The sequence below is a fragment of the Narcine bancroftii genome, chromosome 5 (genome assembly GCF_036971445.1).
Source record: "Narcine bancroftii isolate sNarBan1 chromosome 5, sNarBan1.hap1, whole genome shotgun sequence".
NCBI lineage: Eukaryota > Metazoa > Chordata > Chondrichthyes > Torpediniformes > Narcinidae > Narcine > Narcine bancroftii.
Window position 1 is genome coordinate 162,909,727 of NC_091473.1, and position 12,527 is coordinate 162,922,253.

The following is a 12,527-nucleotide window of genomic DNA, read 5'->3' on the forward strand; positions in this document are numbered from 1 at the left end:
TGTTGTCTGGGTCAGGTTTCCTGCCCTCTAAGAATTGGATCTACACAGCACTCCTTCCCAGGGAGCACAAAGGTGACTGGTGCCTTAGTGGGCTATTTAGTCACCATCGCACCCCCCAAACTCAGAGGGGTGATCTTGCCCTTCATGGGGCTGGTGACCATGAAAAGCCATTACCATCCTGGAGCGATCAGAGTACATGGAGCAGCTGCCCAAGTTTGTGGGGTTGAGGCAAAGTTTGGCAGTGTCATCCTGCCGGTGACTCCCAGAGACGTGTTACACTCTGGAGAGAACATTATGGAAGGAACCCCCATGGGGATGGAGCTTCCAGTGTGCTGCCCACTCCGATCTGGACCAGCCTCCCCTCTGGTCCTCTCCCATCAGAGGTGACCCCTGACTAATCTACCTTTTGCATCTTCCTAAACCTTTCCCCCCACAGAAGAAGACTATCCTTCAGGCTGTTCCTCTTCTCTATGTGAGGGTTTATGAAACACTCATCTCAACAGACTGCTGATTTCAGCTAGCACCGTTCCATCAACCAGCATGATAAAGCTTTTGTCACCTAATGACCTATTATACAAAGAACTCTCAGCAAAACAGGCAAGAGCTGTTGCCATGGAAACCTAAACCTCAACAATGGACATTCGATTGTATCTTTTGTTATGTGCATTTCAGGTGCAGAATTAGTAATGGACCTTTTGTTTTTCTTGCTTTTAAATACTCTGATCCATAGAAATAATGTCTTTAAGCACACTCAGGCAATTGGAGTTACTGTTCATTGTTTCAAAGTTACAGATTATAAGCAGAGTGTCACAGATCAAATACTAGAAAGAAACATTGTATATATTTTGTTTCACTTGACGATGACAGCATCACCTCAGCCCTCCCATTAACAGAATCAAATACCTCATGGGGTGGGGGCTTCAAGAGTTTTTATTTAAAAATCACAAATTGGCTTTCGGACCTGACTTCTCCTGGCTATCACTACAGGCATCCAACACAGGCAACTTGTGGCACCCATTTAAAGAGAACACAGGCAGGTACAATATCCTGGTGTCGAACAACAGTCCAGGAAAACCCGGGTACACCCTGGACACATGTCTGCCAGCCTGCCACCTGCCTCATCACAGGATAGCATAGCGATGGCCACCTGGGCGCTGTGCTTAGGAAATACCCAAGCATGAGGCCAAGGTGCAGGATGCGCAAGCCAAGAGAGGGCTCTGGCACCTGATGGATAACCTTGAACTGCTTGCTTGCAGATCTCCTCACATTTGCCATCCAAGCCGGAGAAACCAGGCACATGAGTCAGTCACCAGACAAGTTTCTTTCTCTACCCTACCCTCTGACACTGGGAAGCAGCTTCTACAGCACCTTGCTCCATCGGAAACACAGCGGCCCTGTTTGTGGGGGAGCCGGTTAGGTGTTGTCATAGAGTATGATTATGTGCCTTGTCCAGCATGTGGAAGACACTTGTGTATATACTGATCCGCTTGATTGGTGTCATTTTATAAAATCACATCATTTTATTCTTTTCCCTTTTTTTGAATGACTTCCAAGGGGTGGAATGTTGTGTGTGGAGTAAGTGCGGCCTCAATGGCCATCTGGAATGTGTGTATTGTGGGTATTCATGTGTCCTCTCCCATCTGAAACTTATTCAGAAGTCACATCACCTGTTAATCAAGGTAGGCTCCAGCCACCCATTAATGTACACTTTGCCATTGGCTAATGTAAATCACCTAGGGTCATTATTAGCTCAGCACCCAGATCAGAACAGTATATAACATCAATGCATAGAACATTTTTTTCTCTCTGCTTTGTGGTCCAACCCCCGGACATCGCTCCACGCCAAGTCGCTACTGTGGATATCACTGGAAGTGCCACAGTGTGCACTACGCTGAAGCTGAGCCATAGTACTGTGATAGATCAATATTTGCAGAAAGCAGCACCCCTGTTGGTACAGGGAACTGGGTGTGTGTGTGTGTGTGTGTGTGTGTGTGTGTGTGTGTGTGTGTGTGTGTGTGTGTGTGTGTGTGTGTGTGTGTGTGTGTGTGTGTGTGTGTGTGTGTGTGTGTGTGTGTAAGTCCCTGTCTATAGAGTGTGTACTCAAGTGAGTAAGCGTGTCGAGAATAGCTTCACTATTGACGGAGTCCAAATGTAGGTCCGAGGTGAAGGTCTATATTGTTCCTAAAGTGAAATAGTAATTGAGTACTGTTTAGCATTCTCCCCTCTTTGTCTCCTACGTGTTAATTAAAGTTATGTATGATTGTAACATTTGTGTCCAGATTTGTCTCTGTGAATCCACTGAACCTGATACTCTTCCCAACACAATAGTTCCTCAATCCCATTATCAGTACACTAGTGAAATTTTATTTTAAAGACTCTGCCTTACAGTTTATATGTCCATGTGTCTAGATCTGAGCTGGTAGTTCTTGGGGATGGAAAATGGCAGGTTTAATACATTAAAAATGTTCACATATTTGCAATGGTCAACTGCTTAAAAAAATAGTCTCTGTCGAGTGCAGTGCTTGATGCTGCAGACACTCTCCAAATCATCCAGCAGATACAGTTTCTAAAACAACATTGAGACATAAATAAGTGGCCAAAGCCAGCAAGTTTTAACAATTTTCTCAGTAGCTGGTCTAAAGCAGAAGAATTATCACATCACCAGCAATTTAAAGGGAAGAAGTTGGAACCTCGCCCACAAATAATACAAAAATCTGTCAATGCATGTGTCCAGTAAGTGCAAGCACAACTTCTCCATAACACACATTTCACAAAACACTCTCGTAGCTTTGTTCACTTTGCACGAGATGACAAAATAACAAAATTAATGGATTATTATTGCAAATGCCTCCACTTATTTCCTCTAAGGAAAGCGCAGATAAATTAGAAGTCCAGTCAAGTTTTGGTATTTCAAAGCCTATTTCAGAAAAAAAAAATTCAGACTCATTTTCCAAATCAAGTTTTTGCTGTTAATCTGTGTCAATTGCTGCATCAGTCCTTCCCTCTTTTGATTTTAACACTGTTTGTTTTCATCCTATAATAACTTGCATAAAATGGAACAGCGGAAAAAAAAAACTTGCAGGCTTTTTAGGCATTAATGCATTACATATTCAAACATTTGATCTGAATGGAACTGCATAATGTGCACAGGAGTACAAAAAGAAACACAAAGAAGGAATTTCAAAAACCTCTTTTCCAATCAAGTCCTCTATCCATTTTGTAACTCCATTGAAGAAACTGACTTTCATTCCAAGTCGTGGACATTTTCAACACTAATATTTTTCCACATTCAGGTGCCTGCTTACCCCAAGAGTTGAGGAAAAAATATAATGGTTTGTTCACTGTGTGTGAAACAATAACTACTATACAACTATGAACAAGTGAAATGATTACCGGACTAACAGCTGCTGAAGCTTCTGCAGTATCTGTCTCTGTTTTTTTTAAAGTTTTCTTGATTTAATCAGGGCATTAAGAGATCACTCTTATTCTATATTCTTTGAACTCTAAATACACTCTAGATCAGTGGTTTTCAAATTGCCCCCCTAAACTCACATTCTACCTTAAGTGATCCCTATGCCATAAGTGCTCTGTGATTAGTGAGGGATTGCTTAAGGTGGGATGAGCGTGGGAAGGGAAGGGTGAGAACCACTGCTTGAGACTAAATTATTACTGAAATATTTTGCTTGAGAAAAATTGTCATTGACCCATTTCCTTTGGAGTTATGAAACCGTGCACATAACAAGTCAATTAGATTCGATTAAAACTTTTTCTTTCCATTCACATTCCACCTTAAGCAATCCCTTCCTAATCACAGAGCATTTATGGCATAGGGATTGCTTAAGGTGGAATGTCAGTTTGCAGGGGTGTTGTAAGTGAGGAAACCAGTTTGGTGGGTCTCAAAGTGCAAGGAATCTGGACACAGTTTTGGTAGTAAAGGATTTTATCTACAGAAGTTAAACATGGGAAAATGGCAGCCCACACACACACACACACACACACACACGCGCGCACGCACATACGCACATGCATAATTTACATCAGCCACGGGAAAATAGTAGCAGCAATGAAACAATGCGGAAATTTATAAGTGAGCGTGGGAAAAAGTTGGGTTGGCAATAAACAATGCACAGTTTTATAGCGAGATACAAATGTAATAGCGGCAATGAAACACATACATACAACAAACTGGGTACATACAATAATCAAGGAAAAATCAATATGATGTCCCACCACCACTCAGTGCTCCCGACACTAATCATTAGGGACATTAATCAAATGCTCCCAACCCTTTTAAGCACTGCACATCTTACCAACAATTGCTCCAGAACCCTTCCACAGTTCTAGGCCTGGAGTGAAGCAGGGTGGTCCCAAGCTGGCAAAAAGGGGGAAACATAGCATTCGTGGTACCTTTTACAATATTGGAGATCCACCCAAGGTCATTAGCAGGGACCCAATGGCTTGGTACCGGCAACATCAATCCGATTACAAAGGCCCAACACCAAGTACAAATGAATTTAAATTGGTCATTGGCAAGCTGTGCACTAATGAGTGGGGCAGGGCCAAACCTTGATTGGCAAGGTCGTGTGTCCTCTTACTAGGTAGCGGGCATTGCTGTCACATGACAGCCATGGCCCCTCACAATACGGGGAGGGCGGGGGGAGGGGGGGCGCAGTTTGAAAACTACTGCTCTAGATGGACAAGATCATGAGATCCAATTATTATTTGAATTACGCTTTCCACATAACTATCTGAGGACAAGGGACAGGAGCACACAAATTACTTTTTGAATCCCTCTAAGTACAGATGTCAATCTTTCCAAAGAACATTTTGGTCTAATCTTTGGCACCCTCGACATTTATTTTATCAATTGTTATGCCCATATACTGCCTTATTTTAGTGAAGTGTGTCCTTGTGAAAGAAATGTATGCACTTCTCAGGACTGAGCTGACATCCTTCTGATTGATGTATCAAACATGTATGGAAGCAGTGTTGACATTATAACTTCATAGAAATAAATAGGAAAGACCAAGTTAACTCATTGTCTTCATAATATAGAACAAATTCTATTTTTTTCTTTTGAATAATATGAATAACTTTACACTTCAATGTTCAGACTGGCAATCTTGGCAAGGCTCCCTGAGATGACAGAGGAAATGAGGTGGCTCCACGAGCATCTCAAGGGCAAGGCTTAAGTTCCATGGGCTGGCTCTCATAAGGCTCTTTGAGAACCTTCCCTTTGTGTAGCTGATGGCCATGTGACCTGTGTTGATTCTGTTCAGAGTTGTCCTGCATCTTCAAGGGAATAATAAAGAACTTAATCCATTTTGTATGCCATCTCATAGTTCTTTTCACTTGGAATAGTCGATCTGCATCAATGGCACAAATGTGAACTACTGCTCCCAGAATGGCTGGCAAGATTTTGAACATTTTTGTGGTGATTTTTATGTCTTTGTGAGTAAGGAGTTGGGGGCATCCTTCTTCCATCACGCAGGACATTGGAATCATGGCAAAAGGCAAGTGGGACAAGAGAGGTCAGGAGTCACTTGGTTGGAGGGGACTTCAGGCTGCTTGCTGATTACTGTTTGCACTGGAGCACTGAGCTGCACACATTTGACTTTTGAATAGTATGCTGGATAGTGCAGAACAAGAGTGTAAAGTGGTGCCAGCGTTGCTGTAGTGATGCTACAAAAAGTTTTGGATGAATCCCAGGGATTAAAAATTAGGATAATTAGTTAATCAGGTGTCAAATTTTGCAACCTTTTTCAGCGGTCATCAATTTTAGCAATATTTTCATTTTCCAATTCATCACTGAACCATAATCCCAGCTGAAAATTCAATTGGATATCACCTGAGGACTTGCTCGGTCTCCAACTGATGTCTTATCTGGTTTGTACATCCTAACTGTACTTCATAATTACACTGGCTGTTATTATCAATCTTTTAGAGTATGTAGTTATTTTAAGAAAAATAGATTAACTGTAGTTTGATGTCAGTGGTTCCCACACAGGCAGACAATTAATATTTATTTTAAAAAAACATCGACTTAAGAATAATAAATAGTATTATTGCTTATTCGGTGTGTGTGTTTTTTTCCCACCCTCTATTTAAATATCTCATTCATGCATAAATTAAACTCTCAGTTTTAGCCTGACTGAACTGGTCTAACAGTGAGATAATTATTACCTGCAGAAAAGGGAGTTTTCAATGCAGGGGCATGGTAATTCATAATCCTGAGGCATGCTATGCAAATGATTTGGTGAGTGGAGGTCAAAATTTCCATTCACGTCAGAAAATTGTTTGCTTGTGGGAATTACCTTTTTATTTTGAATATGTCCTAAGATTATTGGGAGAAAGACCCATTTTCAATTGAGTACATGCTTGCCACATCCAGAGCTGCAAAGCAATGAGGTGAGGATCATCTACAAACCAGTTTTCTAATTAATTGGGAAAAGTAGTGGTTGTTGGCAAAATACCCAGTCACCTTTTAAACGACTGGAATGTTGGCCTATAGAAATGATTTTGAATTATAGTTGTTTGATTATGTTTTCTGACCTGTTGAAACCAATCTGCAATGCAAATAGGTTGGTTCTACAGCAGCTGGCATGACAGGTAGTTTGCAGGACACCTTTTATAAAATGAACCCAGCAATGAAAATGTACAATAATTATTTTCAGTGCTATGCAAAATCAATGTGCAATACCTGCATAACTGTAATTCTACAAATGGAACTCATTACTTTGATCCAGTTTGAAATGATTTTGTAGTGCTTTAATTTAATTTCCTACCACTCATTGCCTGATCCAGCAATACAAATAAGTATCTATAAACATACATAGTTTTAAATAACAGGAAAGCATTTAGATAGCCATACAACAAACTTACTTGTCTTTCCAGTGTTCTTCATTCGGGTCCGATTGGAGGACTCAATTTCAAAACCCTCAAGATGGATTTGCAGCAGGTCGTCTTTTTCACGAGTTTTCTGATCTACAATATCAATTGGTGATTGATTGACACCTGAGCAATTGATATAAGATGTGGCCCAATTTTTCGGTCCATACTTTCCTGAAGGGAAAACAATGTATTCATTGTCAACATTAAGATTCAGTTTTTGCCATTATTATTTAAAATACCCAGCTTTATCATCTCTGAAATTTTATAACATTAATTTATGTGCAAATATTACTTTAATTACATTTTTACCAAAAGATAGGTCATTTATGAAAAGTTAGAACTTAATGAAGCCCAAGTATAAAACACCAAATGTGACACTTCCTTTTTGGAGAGTGCAAAAAGAAATTTCTTCTCTGGCATTAGCTCCTGAGCTCATTATATCTTGTCATCATGAATTTCCTTTAGCTTCGAAAATTAGTCAACAAGTAACCATGAAACACAAGTTTGAATTATATTCACATGAACTCAGAATAATAAAAATAATATATAGCTAAATAGCATTCCAATTTTATCTTCAAATTTGCTGATGACTCCATTGTTGTGGCCCAGGTATCAAATAAGTTGGAATACAGGAAAGAAACTGAAAGTCTCATGACACATTTCAAGATAACAAGTCTCTCAGCATCAATAAGATGAAAGAGATGATCACCAATTTCAAGAGGGGCACATACAGAACCACAGAAAACTACAGCACTGAAAACAGCCCATTCAGCCCTTCTAGTCTGTGCTGAAACATCATTTCTCTCGTTTCACCGGCCTGCACCTAAATCCATAACCCTCCAGACCACTCCTATCTATGTCTCTATCCAATTTAATCTTAAAACTTAAGAGTGAGCCTGCATTTCCCACATCAGATGGCAGCTCGTTGCAAACTCCCACCACTCTCTGAGGAAGAAGTTCCCCCTAACCTTTCACCCTAAAGCCATGTCCTCTCACATTTATCTCTCCTAATCTAAGTGGAAAGAGCCTACTCGCATTTACTCTGTCTATTTCCCTCATAATTTTCTAAACATCTATCAGATCTCCCCTCATTCTTCTAAGCTCTCAGGAATAAAGTCCCAACCGGTTTAATCTTTCCCTGTAGCTCAACTCCTGAAGACCTGGCAACATAACCATATAACCGTTAACAAAGTAAAATATCCCACAAATTAAAGAGCAAAGATGCTGCTTTTGGAGGGATTTATCAAGCAGTGAATTTTAAACAATGGAGCAAGAATAAGTTTACTCAAAGTCAACAAGTGATGTCTGTTATTCAGACCTGGAGCTCCTTGGATTTTGTCTGACAACTTCATTGACTTTCAAGTACACACTTCACAAGTGTTTCTGCTTTTGACAAGTATCTGATGTTTCTACAGCAACAAAATAAGCAAGACAAGCCAGTTCGGGCTTTCAGTCCAGAAAACAACACAACTGCAAAAACAAGACAGAATTCAAAATTTAACTTTATCCCTGCATTTTAGAGATACCAATGCTAAAAACACTAAGCTCGTTCTATAATTGTTAAAACAAATTTAAGGCAATAAAAGTGAAATTTCTGCTTAAACATTTCACAGTAATTTAACTATTCATTCTCCTGACCTGATTGTTCATAAGCTACTTTCCACCATTGTATTCAACTCCTTTTCCTGAATGCATAGAACCATGTTTGGAAATGAATACACAGAATGAGAAGCAACTGTATTTGAGTGTTTTAAGGAAAATAATTTTACTTGCACAATTAAATTGTTAATATCAATTGATATTCATAGGTCGTTTAATAAACAAAGGAATTCACAGAATCCCACAGTCCCTGGGGGAAAAAAAACATCTTTAAATGCAAAATACATAGGCACAAAACAAAACAAGCTGCAAAATATATACCTTCAGGAATTAGAAAGGCATGTGTTTGGACTCTAAGTACAGTAAATAAATGCACTATTTATATGCAGTGGGAACATGCAAGACACATCACTCAGATTAGCCCAGTGCATTGGTGGAATTTGGATTCCAAGAAATACTTATAACGAAACATCTGGAAGAATTATACAGCAAAAAAAAACCAAACATCTGCTAATTGGTTGCAGGTTAAATCACACATAACACATTTTACTGAGAATTAAATGAATTATGGACCTAAAGAGACACTGGCCTCTCTTTAATCTAGTCAGGGATTTTTTTTTTGAATTAGGCATGTTTATACTTTGTTATTTCTTTGCTAAGAACAAAGTCCATTCATGATCCCAAGAGCTTTTTATTATTTCTTAAATTATATGTTATTTCTTCTGATGGAATACATTTATTCATTTCTATATACCATTGTTGTATTCTCAAGTTATCTTCTAATTTCCAGGCTGACATAATACATTTTTTTGCTACAGCTAGGGCTATCCTAACAAATCTTTTTTGTGCACCATCCAAATCAAGTCCAAATTCTTTGTTTTTTATGTTACTTAGGAGGAAGATCTTTGGGTTTTTTTGGTATATTGCTTTTTGTGATTTTATTTAATATCTGGTTTAGATCTTCCCAAAATTTTTTCACTTTCTCACATGTCCAGATTGCATGAATTGTTGTTCCCATTTCCTTTTTACAGCAAAAACATCTGTCAGATACTGTTGGGTCCCATTTATTTAACTTTTGAGGTGTAATATATAGCCTGTGTAACCAGTTATATTGTATCATACATAACCTCGTATTTATTGTATTTCTCATAGTTCCTGAGCATAACTTCTCCCATGTTTCATTCTTTGTCATTATGTTTAGATCTTGTTCCCATTTTTGTTTAGTTTTACTATTTGTTTCCTCGTTCTCCTTTTCTTGTAGTTTAATATACATGTTTGTTATAAATTTTTTGATTATCATTGTGTCTGTAATCACATATTCAAAATTACTTCCCTCTGGTAACCTCAGACTGCTTCCGAATTTGTCCTTCAAGTAGGATTTCAGTTGGTAGTATGCCAACACTGTATCGTGAGTTATATTATATTTATCCTTCATTTGTTCAAAGGATAACAATTTATTTTCTGAAAAGCAATTTTCTATTCTTTTGATCCCAACAGATCAAATGTACAAAATCCACACTTTCCTTTAGTCATCAATTTGGTGAGAATTTGATTGATCTTCCACCACAAAATCTTCACAATTCAGTCACTTGATGATGCAAAATCATTTCATAAATAAAAATAAATGGAATATTTCTTTCTCCATGGCATTGTTAATTATACAGCTTGAAATTATTGAACAGAGAGCATGTACATGCATTGAAATATGTACACCAGAACTACAACATTCACTGTTATTTCTCTTCTCTGGAATGAATGAAGCCGCTGAATCTTTTGCAGGCTCTGGGCAGATTTCCAAATGCATGTCCTGCCCTATTGGACTTATGAGCAGTCCAGACTCCAATGTTCACTGGTAAAAAAAAGTTCACAAGGAACTGCCAGATTTCTAGTGGGAATTTTGGGCTCTACTGATTCTGAACTATGTTCCAGCATTCGAGTCTCCAAAGCTTCTTGATTATTTTTCCTTAAAAGGAGAAAAAAAACCCTCAAGATTTAATGATTTGCTTCTTGTCTTCCTTTTTAAAAATAAATGTGTAAATAAAATTCATCAGAAGCTGATTACACACCTAAATTCATTCTTCAACACTCACTTACACACCCATAATTTATATCTGAAGAATGATTGGCCAGATGTAAATAACCCAAAGCAGAATTATGACAAGGTGACAATGATATGACATCAAGGAGACTAGTTATGAATGGACTCCAGTTCATTGGGAATTTAGAGCAGCCAAGTGATTAGAGATTCATTAAAATTTAGCTTAAGCTGTTGATCAAGATGTGTGATCAGTAGGGGTGAAATTGAACTCTGATAGTCATGTCAAAACAAACAGAGAATCAGTATCCTATTTTTTTAGTTCATTCTATGATCGTTTCTCTTCTCCAATGAAACCAGCAGGCAAAGAAAACTGAATCAGGTATAAACCATGCTGCACCTTCTCTGTCCAATTCCACCTCACTTAAACTGAAACCAGTAGAGCTTCTAATTATTTTACCAGTCATCACGAGCAAACATGCAACATGGGTGCCTTCTGCAGAGGTAGTCCAGTATCTCCTGCCAGCAGCCAACAAATTCAATGCTCCAAAGAACTATTGTAGATCGTCTACAGAACAGAATCCTGGAATAAAAAAATGTAATCATCGCAATGCTTTGTGCACCTGTTTTGAGAGATTCTTAACCCGATTTATTACACAGTTGGCCAAAGGCTCAATCTCAATCTCAAATGAGGTCAGAGACACATCTTATGACTTTGAACAAGGTATTATCCAAAGATGCTTAGATGTGTTGTGTCTTGTTAAGGATGAAGAACATGAATGTGAACACATCAGTTTCTCATAACGCATTTTGTTTTTCTTCATTCAAGATAAGAAAATGAAAGCAAATCCACAATGCACAAAAACTGGGATAAGTGGTTGAAAAATACATTGAAATGAATATCATTGAAAACTGACAGCACAATACAGGCCCTTCAGCCCACAAAGTTGTACCGAAACATGTCCCTACCTTAGAAATTACTAGGCTTAACCATAGCCCTCTATTTTTCTCAGCTCCATGTCCCTATCCAAAAGTCTCTTAAAAGACCCCATCGCATCCACCTCACTGTCATTGCTGGCAGCCCATTCCTCGCACCCACCACTCTTTACATTAAAAAAAAGACTGGCATCTCCTCTGTACCTACTCCCCAGCCCCTTAAACCTGTGCCTTCTTTCAGTCCTGGGAAACACTTGCTTAGTCTTGAGTTTAAATTTAAAATCAGCTGAATTATATCAGGAAAGTTTCATCAGAAATACAAGCAAAGAGTTTACTCACACTTTAAGGACTATAGTAGTTCAAGAATGTAGCTCACCACCACTCCTCAAGGGTAGAGAGGATGAACATTCAACCATTGGCTAAACCTGTGATACTCTGTCCTTCCAAGAAAGGAAGCAACAAACACATTCGACATCTCTCCTAATCTTATTAGCACGCTCACTTTGGGGAGGCGTATCAGGGTATATTCAATTTTCCAAATTTGGCATTAATGTCCATTGAGAAGACGAGGCAATGGCTTCAAATGGAAAAATTGAGAGGTGAGGCAGTGGTGGGTAGGAGATTCCCTTAGCATTAGCGGCACGGTTGGCATAGAGGTTAGCGCAACACCTGTACAGTGCCAGCCATCGGGATCGGATCTGGGTTTTAATCCTGCACTGACTGTCAGGAGTTTGTACATTCTCCCTGTATCTGGGTTTTCTCTGGGGGCTCTGGTTCCTCCCACCCTTAAAAAACATACTGAGGGTGTAGGTTAATGGGGCGTAAAATGGGCAGCACAGACTTGAAGGGCCGAATTGGCCTGTTACAGTGCTGTATGTCTGAATTAAAAAATTAAAATGAGCTGAATGTTCTTCCCCTTCTGGACGTCTCAGGATGTGTTTGATTGATTACACCAATGTTATACACATTGGATCAAGGATACAAACTGCTGCATGCCATCTGACAAGAGATAATTTGGTAACGCTGTCAATCCAAGTTGGCAATCACCCAAAGATAAATGACCGAA

The 12,527-nt window shown here is 39.0% G+C and overlaps 1 protein-coding gene across 1 annotated transcript in view; it reads right to left on the bottom strand.

Moving 5' to 3' along the window:
* The window catches only part of LOC138764115 (receptor-type tyrosine-protein phosphatase gamma-like), a 735,396-nt gene that overhangs the window by 403,137 nt on the left and 319,732 nt on the right, over window positions 1-12,527 (bottom strand). Inside the window, exon 3 of the mRNA XM_069939515.1 lies at window positions 6,883-7,062. Within this exon, the coding sequence (XP_069795616.1) occupies window positions 6,883-7,062 (180 nt within the window). The remainder of the gene's footprint in view (window positions 1-6,882; window positions 7,063-12,527) is intronic.